This window comes from Tribolium castaneum, chromosome 8 (assembly GCF_031307605.1).
Source record: "Tribolium castaneum strain GA2 chromosome 8, icTriCast1.1, whole genome shotgun sequence".
NCBI lineage: Eukaryota > Metazoa > Arthropoda > Insecta > Coleoptera > Tenebrionidae > Tribolium > Tribolium castaneum.
Window position 1 is genome coordinate 9357034 of NC_087401.1, and position 17160 is coordinate 9374193.

General features: G+C 29.8%; 1 protein-coding gene across 1 annotated transcript; it reads right to left on the reverse strand.

Annotated features, from left to right (window-relative positions):
• Positions 1-49: 49 nt before the first annotated feature.
• On the reverse strand, positions 50-16775 carry LOC659989 (zinc carboxypeptidase A 1). The gene is made up of 10 exons (XM_966253.5): positions 16352-16775; positions 16140-16306; positions 12900-13041; positions 12550-12837; positions 12418-12502; positions 12188-12368; positions 11527-11908; positions 11315-11481; positions 424-565; positions 50-371 (listed from the first exon to the last, which is right to left on the reverse strand). Exons 1-10 carry the CDS (start codon positions 16718-16720, stop codon positions 195-197), a joined length of 2100 nt encoding a protein of 699 aa, XP_971346.2. The 5' UTR covers positions 16721-16775; the 3' UTR covers positions 50-194.
• Positions 16776-17160: the final 385 nt, after the last annotated feature.

Here is a 17160-nt window from a genome sequence, read left to right on the forward strand (position 1 = left end):
CTAATTATTTCCTGTGATTCTTTGTTAGAAAAGAAAAACACACATCCAACAGACTAAAAACGTCTTATTCAGGCACAAAAGAACGAATTATAATTTACTTTTAGCAAAAACAGCTCATCCTGTACGATTCTTTACTTAGAATAGAGTGTATTAAAAAAACAATGAAAACGTTTTTTTTGAAATAAATTCAGAATTCAGAATTCAGACAGGCTCTTGGTACTGGGTTCTGAGAACGCTTTCGGTCCAGAGTACGTGCTTGAGCAAGGGGAAGGACTTGCTCCACCGTCATTAAAATGATAATCCCAATTCCTGTTAGGATCAGCGCCATAACATAAGAAATGTGGCACACGTGTCTTACGCCACATGCGATCCTAAGACAAAATACAAATTTTTGTTTATCATCTCTACTAGTCAATTTGTTACCGTAGTGTGAGTATAAACAAAACCGTCTGGATTAAAAACGGGAACAAAGTACCAATCATGACTTTCTGCAACTTGACGAACAGCGGGATCTTGACTGGTCAAAAGTTCGTTCAGCATCCAGGTTGTTACAGCCGAACTTATCCTATGAAAAACAACGTACAGTAAAACCTCTCAACAACGGACACCGGTGAAGAGTCTTTAGTTGTCCGTTGTGGAGAGATGTCTAATAAAGAGAGGTGGGGAATTTTAAGTAAATAATTTTGAGCATTTTTCAACAAATCTACCAGAAAACAAATTTAAACCTGTACTTTACTAGAAATATTTTATTCAAACGCAGAATTCTTGAATAAGTGAAGTATGTATGTCACACGGATTAAATATGTTTTGTACAACTTTAGGTGTATTTAATTTTTTTAATTTTTTGAACATCTTAATATATGTAAGATTCGTGACAGTATATAAACATTATGTTATTAGACTTTTTATTCTTAGCAGTAAAACCTCCCAACAACGGACATCGGTGTTGAATCTTTAATTGTCCGTTGTGGAGAGGTGTCCGCTAATGAGAGGTGGGGAATTTTAAGTAAATAATTTTGAGCATTTTTCAACAAATCTACCAGAAAACAAATTTAAACCTGTACTTTACTAGAAATATTTTATTCAAACGCAAAATTCTTGAATAAGTGAAGTATGTATGTTACACGGATTAAATATGTTTTGTACAACTTTAGGTGTATTTAATTTTTTTAATTTTTTGACCATCTTGATATATGTAAGATTCGTGACAGTATATACACATTATGATATTAGACTTTTTATTCTTAGCAGTAAAACCTCCCAACAACGGACATCGGAGTTGAATTTTTAATTGTCCGTTGTGGAGAGGTGTCCGCTAATGAGAGGTGGGGAATTTTAAGTAAATAATTTTGAGCATTTTTCCACAAATTTAAAACAGTACTTTACTAGAAATATTTTATTCAAACGCAGAATTCTTGAATAAGTGAAGTATGTATGTCACACGGATTAAATATGTTTTGTACAACTTTAGGTGTATTTAATTTTTATAATTTTTTGACCATCTTAATATATGTAAGATTCGTGACAGTATATAAACATTATGTTATTAGACTTTTTATTCTTAGCAGTAAAACCTCCCATCAACGGACATCGGTGTTGAATCTTTAATTGTCCGTTGTGGAGAAGTGTCCACTAATGAGAGGTGAGGAATTTTAAGTAAATAATTTTGAGCATTTTTTCACAAATTTCCCAGAAAACAAATTTAAAACAGTACTTTACTAAAAATATTTTATTCAAACGCAGAATTTTTGAATAAGTGAAGTATGTATGTCACACAGATTAAATATGTTTTGTACAACTTTAGGTGTATTTAATTTTTTTAATTTTTTGACCATCTTGATATATGTAAGATTCGTGACAGTATATAAACATTATGTTATTAGACTTTTTATTCTTAGCAGTAAAACCTCCCAACAACGGACATCGGTGTTGAATCTTTAATTGTCCGTTGTGGAGAAGTGTCCACTAATGAGAGGTGGGGAATTTTAAGTAAATAATTTTGAGCATTTTTTCACAAATTTCCCAGAAAACAAATTTAAAACAGTACTTTACTAAAAATATTTTATTCAAACGCAGAATTTTTGAATAAGTGAAGTATGTATGTCACACAGATTAAATATGTTTTGTACAACTTTAGGTGTATTTAATTTTTTTAATTTTTTGACCATCTTGATATATGTAAGATTCGTGACAGTATATACACATTATGATATTAGACTTTTTATTCTTAGCAGTAAAACCTCCCAACAACGGACATCGATGTTGAATTTTTAATTGTCCGTTGTGGAGAGGTGTCCGCTAATGAGAGGTGGGGAATTTTAAGTAAATAATTTTGAGCATTTTTCCACAAATTTAAAACAGTACTTTACTAGAAATATTTTATTCAAACGCAGAATTCTTGATTAAGTGAAGTATGTATGTCACACGGATTAAATATGTTTTGTACAACTTTAGGTGTATTTAATTTTTATAATTTTTTGACCATCTTAATATATGTAAGATTCGTGACAGTATATAAACATTATGTTATTAGACTTTTTATTCTTAGCAGTAAAACCTCCCATCAACGGACATCGGTGTTGAATCTTTAATTGTCTGTTGTGGAGAAGTGTCCACTAATGAGAGGTGGGGAATTTTAAGTAAATAATTTTGAGCATTTTTTCACAAATTTCCCAGAAAACAAATTTAAAACAGTACTTTACTAAAAATATTTTATTCAAACGCAGAATTCTTGAATAAGTGAAGTATGTATGTTACACGGATTAAATATGTTTTGTATGACTTTAGGTGTATTTAATTTTTTTAATTTTTTGACCATCTCGATATATGTAAGATTCGTGACAGTATATAAACATTATGTTATTAGACTTTTTATTCTTAGCAGTAAAACCTCCCAACAACGGACATCGGTGTTGAATTTTTAATTGTCCGTTGTGGAGAGGTGTCCGCTAATGAGAGGTGGGGAATTTTAAGTAAATAATTTTGAGCATTTTTCCACAAATTTAAAACAGTACTTTACTAGAAATATTTTATTCAAACGCAGAATTCTTGAATAAGTGAAGTATGTATGTCACACGGATTAAATATGTTTTGTACAACTTTAGGTGTATTTAATTTTTTTAATTTTTTGACCATCTTGATATATGTAAGATTCGTGACAGTATATACACACTATGATATTAGACTTTTTATTCTTAGCAGTAAAACCTCCCAACAACGGACATCGGTGTTGAATTTTTAATTGTCCGTTGTGGAGAGGTGTCCGCTAATGAGAGGTGGGGAATTTTAAGTAAATAATTTTGAGCATTTTTCCACAAATTTAAAACAGTACTTTACTAGAAATATTTTATTCAAATGCAGAATTCTTGAATAAGTGAAGTATGTATGTTACACGGATTAAATATGTTTTGTACAACTTTAGGTGTATTTAATTTTTTTACTTTTTTGACCATCTTGATATATGTAAGATTCGTGACAGTATATAAACATTATGTTATTAGACTTTTTATTCTTAGCAGTAAAACCTCCCATCAACGGACATCGGTGTTGAATCTTTAATTGTCCGTTGTGGAGAAGTGTCCACTAATGAGAGGTGAGGAATTTTAAGTAAATAATTTTGAGCATTTTTTCACAAATTTCCCAGAAAACAAATTTAAAACAGTACTTTACTAAAAATATTTTATTCAAACGCAGAATTTTTGAATAAGTGAAGTATGTATGTCACACAGATTAAATATGTTTTGTACAACTTTAGGTGTATTTAATTTTTTTACTTTTTTGACCATCTTGATATATGTAAGATTCGTGACAGTATATAAACATTATGTTATTAGACTTTTTATTCTTAGCAGTAAAACCTCCCAACAACGGACATCGGTGTTGAATCTTTAATTGTCCGTTGTGGAGAAGTGTCCACTATTGAGAGGTGGGGAATTTTAAGTAAATAATTTTGAGCATTTTTTCACAAATTTCCCAGAAAACAAATTTAAAACAGTACTTTACTAAAAATATTTTATTCAAACGCAGAATTATTGAATAAGTGAAGTATGTATGTCACACGGATTAAATATGTTTTGTACAACTTTAGGTGTATTTAATTTTTTTACTTTTTTGACCATCTTGATATATGTAAGATTCGTGACAGTATATAAACATTATGTTATTAGACTTTTTATTCTTAGCAGTAAAACCTCCCAACAACGGACATCGGTGTTGAATCTTTAATTGTCCGTTGTGGAGAAGTGTCCACTATTGAGAGGTGGGGAATTTTAAGTAAATAATTTTGAGCATTTTTTCACAAATTTCCCAGAAAACAAATTTAAAACAGTACTTTACTAAAAATATTTTATTCAAACGCAGAATTATTGAATAAGTGAAGTATGTATGTCACACGGATTAAATATGTTTTGTACAACTTTAGGTGTATTTAATTTTTTTACTTTTTTGACCATCTTGATATATGTAAGATTCGTGACAGTATATAAACATTATGTTATTAGACTTTTTATTCTTAGCAGTAAAACCTCCCAACAACGGACATCGGTGTTGAATCTTTAATTGTCCGTTGTGGAGAAGTGTCCACTATTGAGAGGTGGGGAATTTTAAGTAAATAATTTTGAGCATTTTTTCACAAATTTCCCAGAAAACAAATTTAAAACAGTACTTTACTAAAAATATTTTATTCAAACGCAGAATTATTGAATAAGTGAAGTATGTATGTCACACGGATTAAATATGTTTTGTACAACTTTAGGTGTATTTAATTTTTTTAATTTTTTGACCATCTTGATATATGTAAGATTCGTGACAGTATATACACATTATGATATTAGACTTTTTATTCTTAGCAGTAAAACCTCCCAACAACGGACATCGGTGTTGAATCTTTAATTATCCGTTGTGGAGAAGTGTCCACTAATGAGAGGTGGGGAATTTTAAGTAAATAATTTTGAGCATTTTTCAACAAATCTACCAAAAAACAAATTTAAACCTGTACTTTACTAGAAATATTTTATTCAAACGCAAAATTCTTGAATAAGTGAAGTATGTATGTTACACGGATTAAATATGTTTTGTATAACTTTAGGTGTATTTAATTTTTTAAATTTTTTGACCATCTTGATATATGTAAGATTCGTGACAGTATATACACATTATGATATTAGACTTTTTATTCTTAGCAGTAAAACCTCCCAACAACGGACATCGGTGTTGAATCTTTAATTATCCGTTGTGGAGAAGTGTCCACTAATGAGAGGTGGGGAATTTTAAGTAAATAATTTTGAGCATTTTTCAACAAATCTACCAAAAAACAAATTTAAACCTGTACTTTACTAGAAATATTTTATTCAAACGCAAAATTCTTGAATAAGTGAAGTATGTATGTTACACGGATTAAATATGTTTTGTATAACTTTAGGTGTATTTAATTTTTTAAATTTTTTGACCATCTTGATATATGTAAGATTCGTGACAGTATATACACATTATGATATTAGACTTTTTATTCTTAGCAGTAAAACCTCCCAACAACGGACATCGGTGTTGAATCTTTAATTATCCGTTGTGGAGAAGTGTCCACTAATGAGAGGTGGGGAATTTTAAGTAAATAATTTTGAGCATTTTTCAACAAATCTACCAAAAAACAAATTTAAACCTGTACTTTACTAGAAATATTTTATTCAAACGCAGAATTCTTGAATAAGTGAAGTATGTATGTCACACGGATTAAATATGTTTTGTATAACTTTAGGTGTATTTAATTTTTTAAATTTTTTGACCATCTTGATATATGTAAGATTCGTGACAGTATATACACATTATGATATTAGACTTTTTATTCTTAGCAGTAAAACCTTCCAACAACGGACATCGGTGTTGAATTTTTAATTGTCCGTTGTGGAGAGGTGTCCGCTAATGAGAGGTGGGGAATTTTAAGTAAATAATTTTGAGCATTTTCAACAGATTTCTCAGAAAACGAATTTAAAACAGTACTTTACTAAAAATATTTTATTCAAACGCAGAATTCTTGAATAAGTGAAGTATGTATGTTACACGGATTAAATATGTTTTGTATGACTTTAGGTGTATTTAATTTTTTAAATTTTTTGACGATCTTGATATCTGTAAGATTCGTGATAGTATATACACATTATGATATTAGACTTTTTATTCTTAGCAGTAAAACCTTCCAACAACGGACATCGGTGTTGAATTTTTAATTGTCCGTTGTGGAGAGGTGTCCGCTAATGAGAGGTGGGGAATTTTAAGTAAATAATTTTGAGCACCTTTCCATAAACTTCCCAGAAAACAAATTTAAAATAGTATTTTACAAAAAAATATTTTACTCAAACGCAGAATTCTTGAATAAGTGAAGTATGTATGTTACACGGATTAAATATGTTTTGTACAACTTTAGGTGTATTTAATTTTTTTACTTTTTTGACCATCTTGATATATGTAAGATTCGTGACAGTATATAAACATTATGTTATTAGACTTTTTATTCTTAGCAGTAAAACCTCCCAACAACGGACATCGGTGTTGAATCTTTAATTGTCCGTTGTGGAGAAGTGTCCACTAATGAGAGGTGGGGAATTTTAAGTAAATAATTTTGAGCATTTTTTTACAAATTTCCCAGAAAACAAATTTAAAACAGTACTTTACTAAAAATATTTTATTCAAACGCAGAATTCTTGAATAAGTGAGGTATGTATGTTACACGGATTAAATATGTTTTGTTTGACTTTAGGTGTATTTAATTTTTTAAATTTTTTGACCATCTTGATATCTGTAAGATTCGTGACAGTATATAAACATTATGTTATTAGACTCTTTATTCTTAGCAGTAAAACCTTCCAACAACGGACATCGGTGTTGAATTTTTAATTGTCCGTTGTGGAGAGGTGTCCGCTAATGAGAGGTGGGGAATTTTAAGTAAATAATTTTGAGCATTTTTCAACAAATTTAAAACAGTACTTTACTAAAAATATTTTATTCAAACACAGAATTCTTGAATAAGTGAAGTATGTATGTTACACGGATTAAATATGTTTTGTACAACTTTAGGTGTATTTAATTTTTTTAATTTTTTGACCATCTTGATATATGTAAGATTCGTGACAGTATATACACACTATGATATTAGACTTTTTATTCTTAGCAGTAAAACCTTCCAACAACGGACATCGGTGTTGAATCTTTAATTGTCCGTTGTGGAGAAGTGTCCACTAATGAGAGGTGGGGAATTTTAAGTAAATAATTTTGAGCATTTTTTTACAAATTTCCCAGAAAACAAATTTAAAACAGTGCTTTACTAAAAATATTTTATTCAAACGCAGAATTCTTGAATAAGTGAGGTATGTATGTTACACGGATTAAATATGTTTTGTTTGACTTTAGGTGTATTTAATTTTTTAAATTTTTTGACCATCTTGATATCTGTAAGATTCGTGACAGTATATAAACATTATGTTATTAGACTCTTTATTCTTAGCAGTAAAACCTTCCAACAACGGACATCGGTGTTGAATTTTTAATTGTCCGTTGTGGAGAGGTGTCCGCTAATGAGAGGTGGGGAATTTTAAGTAAATAATTTTGAGCATTTTTCAACAAATTTAAAACAGTACTTTACTAAAAATATTTTATTCAAACACAGAATTCTTGAATAAGTGAAGTATGTATGTTACACGGATTAAATATGTTTTGTACAACTTTAGGTGTATTTAATTTTTATAATTTTTTGACCATCTTAATATATGTAAGATTCGTGACAGTATATAAACATTATGTTATTAGACTTTTTATTCTTAGCAGTAAAACCTTCCAACAACGGACATCGGTGTTGAATTTTTAATTGTCCGTTGTGGAGAGGTGTCCGCTAATGAGAGGTGGGGAATTTTAAGTAAATAATTTTGAGCATTTTTCAACAAATTTAAAACAGTACTTTACTAAAAATATTTTATTCAAACACAGAATTCTTGAATAAGTGAAGTATGTATGTTACACGGATTAAATATGTTTTGTACAACTTTAGGTGTATTTAATTTTTTTAATTTTTTGACCATCTCGATATATGTAAGATTCGTGACAGTATATAAACATTATGTTATTAGACTTTTTATTCTTAGCAGTAAAACCTCCCAACAACGGACATCGGTGTTGAATCTTTAATTGTCCGTTGTGGAGAAGTGTCCACTAATGAGAGGTGGGGAATTTTAAGTAAATAATTTTGAGCATTTTTTCACAAATTTCCCAGAAAACAAATTTAAAACAGTACTTTACTAAAAATATTTTATTCAAACGCAGAATTCTTGAATAAGTGAAGCATGTATGTCACACGGATTAAATATGTTTTGTACAACTTTAGGTGTATTTAATTTTTTTAATTTTTTGACCATCTTGATATCTGTATGATTCGTGACAGTATATAAACATTATGTTATTAGACTTTTTATTTTTAGCTAGCTATATTAACTATAACTAAAAATCTTTACAAAAAATTATGAAAAAACTAAATAAACAGATTTATTACTTATAATGTTCAAACTTTGTTTGGTGTATATTTTATAATAATTTTTTGCATGATACATAATTTCAGCTATTTTTTAAAAGATTCAAAATGGCTTTAAAAGGCTAGTTTTCTCTTTATTACAATAGTCTTCATCAATCTTTTTATCACGCTTTTCTAAAAAAAATTCACACTTATTAATATTAATTCTGGATTTTCAGTATACAATGTTTCATCCACCACTCTTTCAGTTTGTCAGTTGTAAAGAGTTAAATTTATATGATATTATAGTAATTTTTTTGTCTATGTCTGATATACAGGGTGCTGCATTTTGGATGTCCGAATAGAAGATCTCCGAAACTAAGAAGTTTACAGAAAGACTAGTGACACATTGTTGGGTCTATTTTTTGAGAAAATAATTTTGGTCAAAAGCGCATTCCGGTATCGTTTTTTGTTTTCGACTTATAAACAAAAGTTGACATTTTAGTGAAATATTAGAAATTTCATATCTTCCTCATTATAAAAGATACACATTTGAAACAAAGACATTATACAGGCAATTTTTTATAGAAAATTTAATAATATTATCAACGATTTTTTTAACCTTTCGTTTAGCTGTAATAACATAAAGTTTTATTTTTTTAATAAAAATCATAGGCGGCTGTGATATTTTTGAAAAGCTTATTTTTTCTGATTTGATATATCTATTTGTGTATAACATGATTTTTAAATATTAAAAGAAACATAACATTTCGCTTTTTCTTCATAGTAGGTCATAGAAAAATTTTGGATTTTTATTTAAAACTATGAAAAATATATTACCCATCGAGTATTTATAATTTAATAATTTTTAAACACTAATTAATTTAAAAACCGCGTAATAAATTATTATTAGATCAAATTTTTGCGATTAATAAAAATTATTTGTTTTTAGATTTAAAATAGCAATCTTACATTGTTATTCTATTTTCTAATTAAACATAAAATGTCGGAAAAAAAATCTTATTAATTGTATGATTGCTTGTCAATAAAATTTTATTTTACCAAAAAATGTCAATCTAAACAACAAAATCAAATTCCATCTGCGGTAAAAAAATACATAACATTATCAACGTCACCATCTATACTTCACTAAATCATAAAAAAGTGACATCAAACAATAGTGACACATCGTCTTCAGTTTTCTGCACATTTTTTATGTAATTAAAATCTGCGACGATCGTATTTGTTCAATTGAAAATAACTTTAACATAGCTTATTTTTTTAATATTATATTTTTTACTTTAATAACCTTTTATGTGAAATAATTTTTCTAGGGTCAACTACTTTCAAATAATTTAAATATACTTTTTATTAAAAGTACATAAATATATCAAACTGTATTTATATTGTTTTCAGTACAGAAAAAAAACTTTTTGAAGTTGTCATAGCCAACTATGATTTCTATTTAAGAAAATACAACTTTGTTTTATTTCAGCTAATTGAATGTTTAAAAAAGTCGCTCATAACATTATTAAATTTTCTGTAAGAAAGTAGGTGTATAATGACTTTGTTTCAAATATGTATCTTTTAAAATAAAGAATATATACAGCGTGCTCAAAAACTGGCGCACCAACTCAATGGTGTGTGGTAGAGAACTGGTTACATATAAAGGTAAAAATAGTAAAAAAATTCTTTGTATAAAAGTTATTGATAAATAACGGATTTTATATAAATGATATGTGGCAACGTTGTCTAACAGTCATGATCGCAATAGAATTTGAGCAACAATAAAAATAAATTATTTTTGAAACGGTTTCCTAGGAATTAATTCCCAGTGTTGGCACATCTACACATTGTGATTTTGTAGATAAATTTTGATTTTTTTAAATTAAAAAAACTGCTAAAATTTGATAGTAAATTTTAAAATAATTATTCATCGTTTTGTTACGGAACGATTACCTGGTATGAAACATAAAAACATAAAAAAATAATGAAAACTAAAGAAGTTAACACAATAAGTTTGTAGCTCCAGATTTTTCAAAATATGACTTTAGGAATTTTTTCAACATTTTTCCCGTAATCTGCACTTGCTTCTCAATAACGTATCACTGAGTTGGTGCGCCAGTTTTTGAACACCCTGTATTTTTTTAAGATTTCGCTAAAATATCAACTTTTGTTTATAAGTCGAAAACAAAAGACGATAGTGAAATGTAGTTATGACCAAAATTATTTTCTTAAAGAACGGACCTGAGAATGTGTCACTCGTTTTTTTCTACTGTAATTTATAATCACTGTCCAACAATTTTTCTACAGTTTTTTTTTATAACAAATCAATAAACACAAACTAATTTTGACTTCTTCTCTGAAAGAAAAAGACTCAAATACAAATTTTGTTGTTGGTGTTTTCAACTATGTTTTTTTGTAATAAGTAAGTACTCGTACTTTACCATTCGCGTGCATGAATCACCGAAAAATACCTCAATCGCTTTGCGATTTTTTAAGAATGTGCCTGCAGACGCACTAAATTGTACAAAACAAAATAATAAATCTGGACGGTTAAAGTAAATTGCAAAAACTAAACTGATTTCTAAAGCCTAAAAAAGTGCACATTTAATTAAATACAAATATACAGGGGGTGCCATTTAAAAAAACTATGTTAAAGGCTGTACTGTAAAAATGATAGATTCTGTATAGGACAAATAATTTTACAATGTGCACTTTGACTTCTCATTTGCAGTGAAATTTTATTAACTTCGATATCTTTGAGAGTGTAGGTGCAATCACCTTGTATATTTTGAACTATAGTTTTTTGAAATACTTTACCATTCGCGTGCATGAATATTTGATTCGATAAAAACAGTCCTATTCTCATTCCCTGCTTTGAAAGAGACTTTCACACCCAAAATATCTCGTCCTTCGTACGTCTTCCCAGCTGTGACCAATTCGATGTGGTCATTGCTTGAAGCAAGGCTTTTCAACCAATCGTTGATCTACACATGTCTCATAATTACGTTGCTTTAAACTTAAAGGCTTACCTCATCCAAAGTGTGATAATCAGTCCATTCGAGACCTACAGACTTTCTTGTTTGAGGTCTTTCGTTATCAATCAGTTTTTGAACATCTGGAATATAAATTTGGGCATCGAATTCGTTCAAACGGATGAAATCATTGAATCGGTGCTTGTAATGAGGAGGAACCATGACATCAACCGGTTGGTTGACTCCTCTAACACTTGTCCAGAAGTCATAACCATTTTCTTCAAGTTCTCGTAAAGCTTGGACGGCTTTTTGCGATCGAGGAGTCAATCGGTAGACTTGGAAGTTGTCATAACGAACTTTCTCGTCGGCAAGGATTTGGTTAAGAGAGAGGAGAAAAAGGAAAGTAAAAGTCGTAACAAGATTCATTTTTTGGCACTTTTAAGAGACTAGTTGAAGAGTTGAATGCGGTGTTTTATTTATACACCAATCTAATCTAAGACCCTCTTCACATTTTGATAAAAATCAATTTTTAATTGATTTTCAAAAACATGTTTATTGTCTTTTGTATTATTTTAAATAACTATCTGTTAAACCTTGTCTGGAGAGAACAATAAACAAACTTGGGACATATTTCGTCACGAGGTTTTACTCATAGGTGGGATAATCAAAATCATTTTCAGTATTTTTATTTTATTTCTAGTGTTACATTTTTGTTTACGATTTATCGAACTCTTGCAATATTGTTACAAGAGAATCAAAGGTTTCTTCAGCTGTTGGAATAATCTGATCAGGTGGCAACACAAATCCATAACGTCCTGTATCTCTCAATTCATAAGTGTAGGTAATTCGGGTTCCAAAAGTACCTTTTACCCAGTCCATACTGCCTCCACTTGCCACATCTGCAACACAATATTTAACCACGCGTAAAACTAAAGAAAAAGTACTAACAAAGAACATCGACAATGTTTCCAACTTCGTATTTCGTGCCGTATCGCTTGGCCAAACTCGTGGCAGCTTTCACTCCAACATCGTACTGAAAAAAACATGAAATTTATGTCAAAAAAATTAGGGCAAAATTACCAATTCTTGATAATTTTCCAAATGTTTGGACGTGTATCCATAAGGCAGCAGCAAAAGTTGCGAATACGAATGGAAGGCAATGTAAGCTTGCAATTTCGGAGCTATTGTTGTGATAAATTCAGACAGGCTCTTAGTGGTCGGTTCTGAGAAGGCCTTAGGTCCACAGTAGGTTTCAGAGCAAGGGGAAGGACTTGCTCCACCGTCATTAAAATGATAATCCCAATTCCTGTTAGGATCAGCGCCATAACATGAGGAATATGGCACGCGTGTTTTACGCCACAAGCGGTCCTGGACAAAAATACAATTTTGAATTTATTTTTTTCTCCAAAATTTTTAAAAATAAATTGTACCGTAGTGTGAGTGTAAACGAATCCGTCTGGATTGAAAACGGGGACAAAGTACCAATCATGACTCTCGGCAACTTGGCGAACTTCGGAATCTTTGCTGGTCAGGATTTCGTTCAACATCCAGGTTGTCACAGCCGAACTTATCCTGGAAATAAGTTGTGTGAAATATTTCTTAAAGTTCGAAACAACACTTAGGAATACGAAAATCACTGATCAACAATTTTTTGTCGAATTTTTCAACTATTTTTGAATTTTTTGGACATATTTTTTTAATTACATCTTGTATACAGGGTGAGTCATTGATATTGGCGTGCTCGATTGCACCTACACTGTCAAATATATCGAAATAAATCAAATGACACCGCAAATGGGAAGTGCAAGTTCCAAAGTTATTTTGCCCTATACAGAGCGTTCCCTTTTTACAGTGCAGCCTTTAACATGGTTTTTTTGAATGGCATTCCTTTATACCGGGTGCTCAAAAACCGGCGCACTAACTCAATGGTGTGTGGTAGAGAATTGTTTACATATAAAGGTATAAATAGTAAAAAAATTCTTTGTATTAAAATTATTGATAAATAACGAATTTTCAATAAATGAATTGTGGCAACGTTGTCTAACAGTCGTGATCTCAATAGAATTTGATGAACAATAGAAATAAATTATTTTTGAAATGGTTTCCTAGGAAATAATGCCCAGTGTTGGCACATCTACAAATTGTGATTTTTTTGATGAATTTTATTTTTTTTAAATTTAAAAAACTGCTAAAGTCTGAGTAAATTTAAAAATAATTATCCATCGTTTTGTTAGGGAACGATTACATGGTGTGAAACATAAAAACATTAAAGAATAATAAAAACTGAAGAAGTTAACAAAATAAGTTTATAGCTACAGATTTTTTAAAATACGACTTTAGGAATTTTTTCAAGATTTTTCCCGTAATCTACACATACTTCTCAACAACGTACCACTGAGTTGGTGCGCCAGTTTTTGAGCATCCTGTATTTGAATATACAGGCTGTCTTAGCGTGTTATTAAAGTCCATTAATCACCTCTAAATGTTAGAAAAGTAATCACTTTTTTTTCTAAGTTATATATACTAATCCCCTGTTTTACCTAAAATTATTTTCAAATATATACATGGTGTTTCGGAAATGAGCTACCATACAAACTTACGTTTTTTTTTAATGAAACTCTCAAAAATTTTTTGCATTTTTAGATGTAGTTTTTAGAACTAATGATTTTGACGTAAACTTTTATTGGTTGATTTTGCTTAGTTTTTGATGTATTTTAATTTTTTTACAAAAACAAGCTCTCTTTAAAAATGTCTAACTCAGCGACTAAGACTTCTAGAAAAGCCGGACTTTCACTTTAAAGAGGAGAGTTTAAACATAAATCCTCCTTCAATTGATTGGCCTTTTGCAGAAAGAAACGTAAATAATTTAAGAAGTTTGCTAAAAGTTAAATAACTTAAAAAAGTTAAATGGAACGCCTTAATTTTTGTTTTGCTTCTCAAAGATTACTAAATTTTCTATGTAAAAACATGAAGCTTCAGATGCCTAAAGTTAATAATTAAAAAGATTTATGAGTTAAAAAATTTAATTCTTCTAACAATGCATTGAATCATTTGCTGGAGTTTATACAGGGATTTAAAAATTCGCGATAAATATTAAAATTTTAGTTATTTTACTGTAAAAAGTAGCAAATAGCCTAAGAGTAATATTAAAGTTATTATTTTCTGAAAATTTTACTTTTCGATTACTGAAACATTACTTAATAATTTGTAAAGATTTTTTTAATGTTTAAAATTAAATATTTTTTAAGTAATCAGCAAGTGACAATTAACTGTTATTGTTTTCAGATAGACAATTTAAAGGTCTTTTAGATGCAAAAATAAGTTACTTAACTTCTAACAAACCTCTTAATTTTTTATTTTTTTGATCGAAGTGAGCTAAAAACACTCTTAAAGCTTGAACATTCTACTTTAAAGTGGTAAAAATCGCACTTTTTTAGATATCTTAGTTTTTAAGTAATAAATTTTTAAAATAAGTAGCAAGCAAACTCGACCAATAAAAGTTTAAATCATAAGTTTGTATTATAGCTCATTTCAGAAACAGCTTGTATATTTGAAATTAATTTTAGGTGAAGAAAAGTGTTAGTATCTATGGCTTAGAGAAATAAAATTATTATTATAATAAAAAAATACTCATAAAATCTCTTGGATACCAACGTAGTGTGCCATGTAAAACAATAAATTTGGACACCTAGCGTTTTTTGTGCGACACGTTTTGATTTTGTTGTAAAAATAATTTTTTAATGTAAAATTAAAAATGAAGAAAGAAACGACGGCTCTATCATAGAAACTGTGCAACAAAGAAATATAATAGCTTTTCGTAGAAATGATCATGCCACATTAGAAGCAGTGAATTTTAAAAAATCATTGACCAATGTACTAATTTATTGCTTAAGAAAGCCGTCATTTTAAACAATTTTGTAATTGCAAACAATATGTTATCGCTGTTGATTTGTTATTCTTCAGTTTTTTTCTGTCATTTTTATTTAATTATTTCTTGTATTGTTTTTCATAGCACGCTACATTAGTATCTAAGAGAGTTTATGTGAATTTTTCAGAAAAACCGAATTATTTCCTTAACTATCAACTTTTGGAAAAAAGCTTAAGGTGTAAAAATGATGTGAGATGAGATGCTGAATAATACTTGGTTATAAAATACAGGTGCTATTTAAAAAAAATCAAGTTATGGTTGTTCGAAGTTTACCAAAATAAATGTGTCACAGCATGGTAATGCTACAATGCAAATAGCAAGTCTTATCGCTGAAAGGTACCCCCGACAGTTGTTTACACAAACACAAAATCCCAACTCAATATCTTGAAAATCAAGAGTTCTGCGATTTTTTAATAATGTGCCTGCAGACGCACAAACTTGTAGAAAAAATTAAATAACTTCTGAACGGTAAAAGCAAATTGCAAAAATCAAACTGATTTATAAAGCCTAAAAAGTGCACATTTAAATATGTACAATTATTCAGAGAGTACAATTTAGCAAAACTATGTTAAAGACTGCACTGTAAAAGTGAAACGCTCTGTATAGGGCAAAATAATTTTAGAACGTACACTTTAACTTCTCATTTGCAGTGCCATTTAATTTATTTCAATATCTTTGGCAGTGCAGGAGCAATCCAGCACCTTGTATATTTTGAATTACGTTTTTTTTTTAAATACTTTACCATTCGCGTGCATGAATATTTGATTCGATAAAAACAGTCCTATTCTCATTCCCTGCTTTGAAAGAGACCTTCACACCCAAAATATCTCGTCCTTCGTACGTCTTCCCAGCTGTGACCAATTCGATGTTGTCATTGGTTGAAGCAAGGTCTTTCAACCAATCGTTGATCTACACATGTCCCATAATTACGTTGCTTTAAACTTAAAAGCTTACCTCATCCAAAGTGTGATAATCAGTCCATTCGAGACCTACAGACTTTCTTGTTTGAGGTCTTTCGTTATCAATCAGTTTTTGAACATCTGGGATATAAATTTGGGCATCGAATTCATTCAAACGGATGAAATCATTGAATCGGTGCTTGTAATGAGGAGGAACCATGACATCAACCGGTTGGTTGACTCCTCTAACACTTGTCCAGAAGTCATAACCATTTTCTTCAAGTTCTCGTAAAGCTTGGACGGCTTTTTGCGATCGAGGAGTCAATCGGTAGACTTGGAAGTTGTCGTAACGAACTTTCTCGTCGGCAAGGATTTGGTTAAGAGAGAGGAGAAGAAGGAAAGTAAAAGTCGTAACAAGATTCATTTTTTGGCACTTTTAAGAGACTAGTTGAAGAGTTGAATGCGGTGTTTTATTTATATACCAATCTAATCTAGGATCTCATTCACGTTTTGATAATTGTGGATTTTATTTTCACAAACATGTTTGTTTCGATTAGATCTCACTTAAAAAAACAATGTACAGTGCCGACTTTTTTAATTTTCAATAGGTACACAAAGTTTTTATAGGTGTTCATCACTGGCGTTTAAATCAAACATAAAATGAGTTAAAAAAACAATTTTTTTCTTTATTTTGCAAATTTACATTTACTGGGGGTTTAGTTTAAACTCTATGCGATAACGGGGCTTTATTTTGAGTAGGTAGTTAAACGCAGAAAGCACACACACACATCTTTGTAAAGAAAAGTTGCATTTTGTAAAAGAATTTCATGAAATTGGTGAATATTACAAGTACATTAGAAAATA

What these genes read in the sequence shown, in the direction of transcription:
- LOC659989 (XM_966253.5), bottom strand. Translation starts at nt 16,720, where the DNA reads ATGAATCTTGTTACGACTTTTACTTTCCTTCTTCTCCTCTCTCTTAAC. An exon ending in TCGTTTACACTCACACTACG is followed by an intron (nt 12,838 to 12,899) that starts GTACAATTTATT and finishes ATTTTTGTCCAG; the next exon opens with GACCGCTTGTGGCGTAAAAC. An exon ending in ATTATCACACTTTGGATGAG is followed by an intron (nt 11,482 to 11,526) that starts GTAAGCCTTTAA and finishes AGACATGTGTAG; the next exon opens with ATCAACGATTGGTTGAAAAG.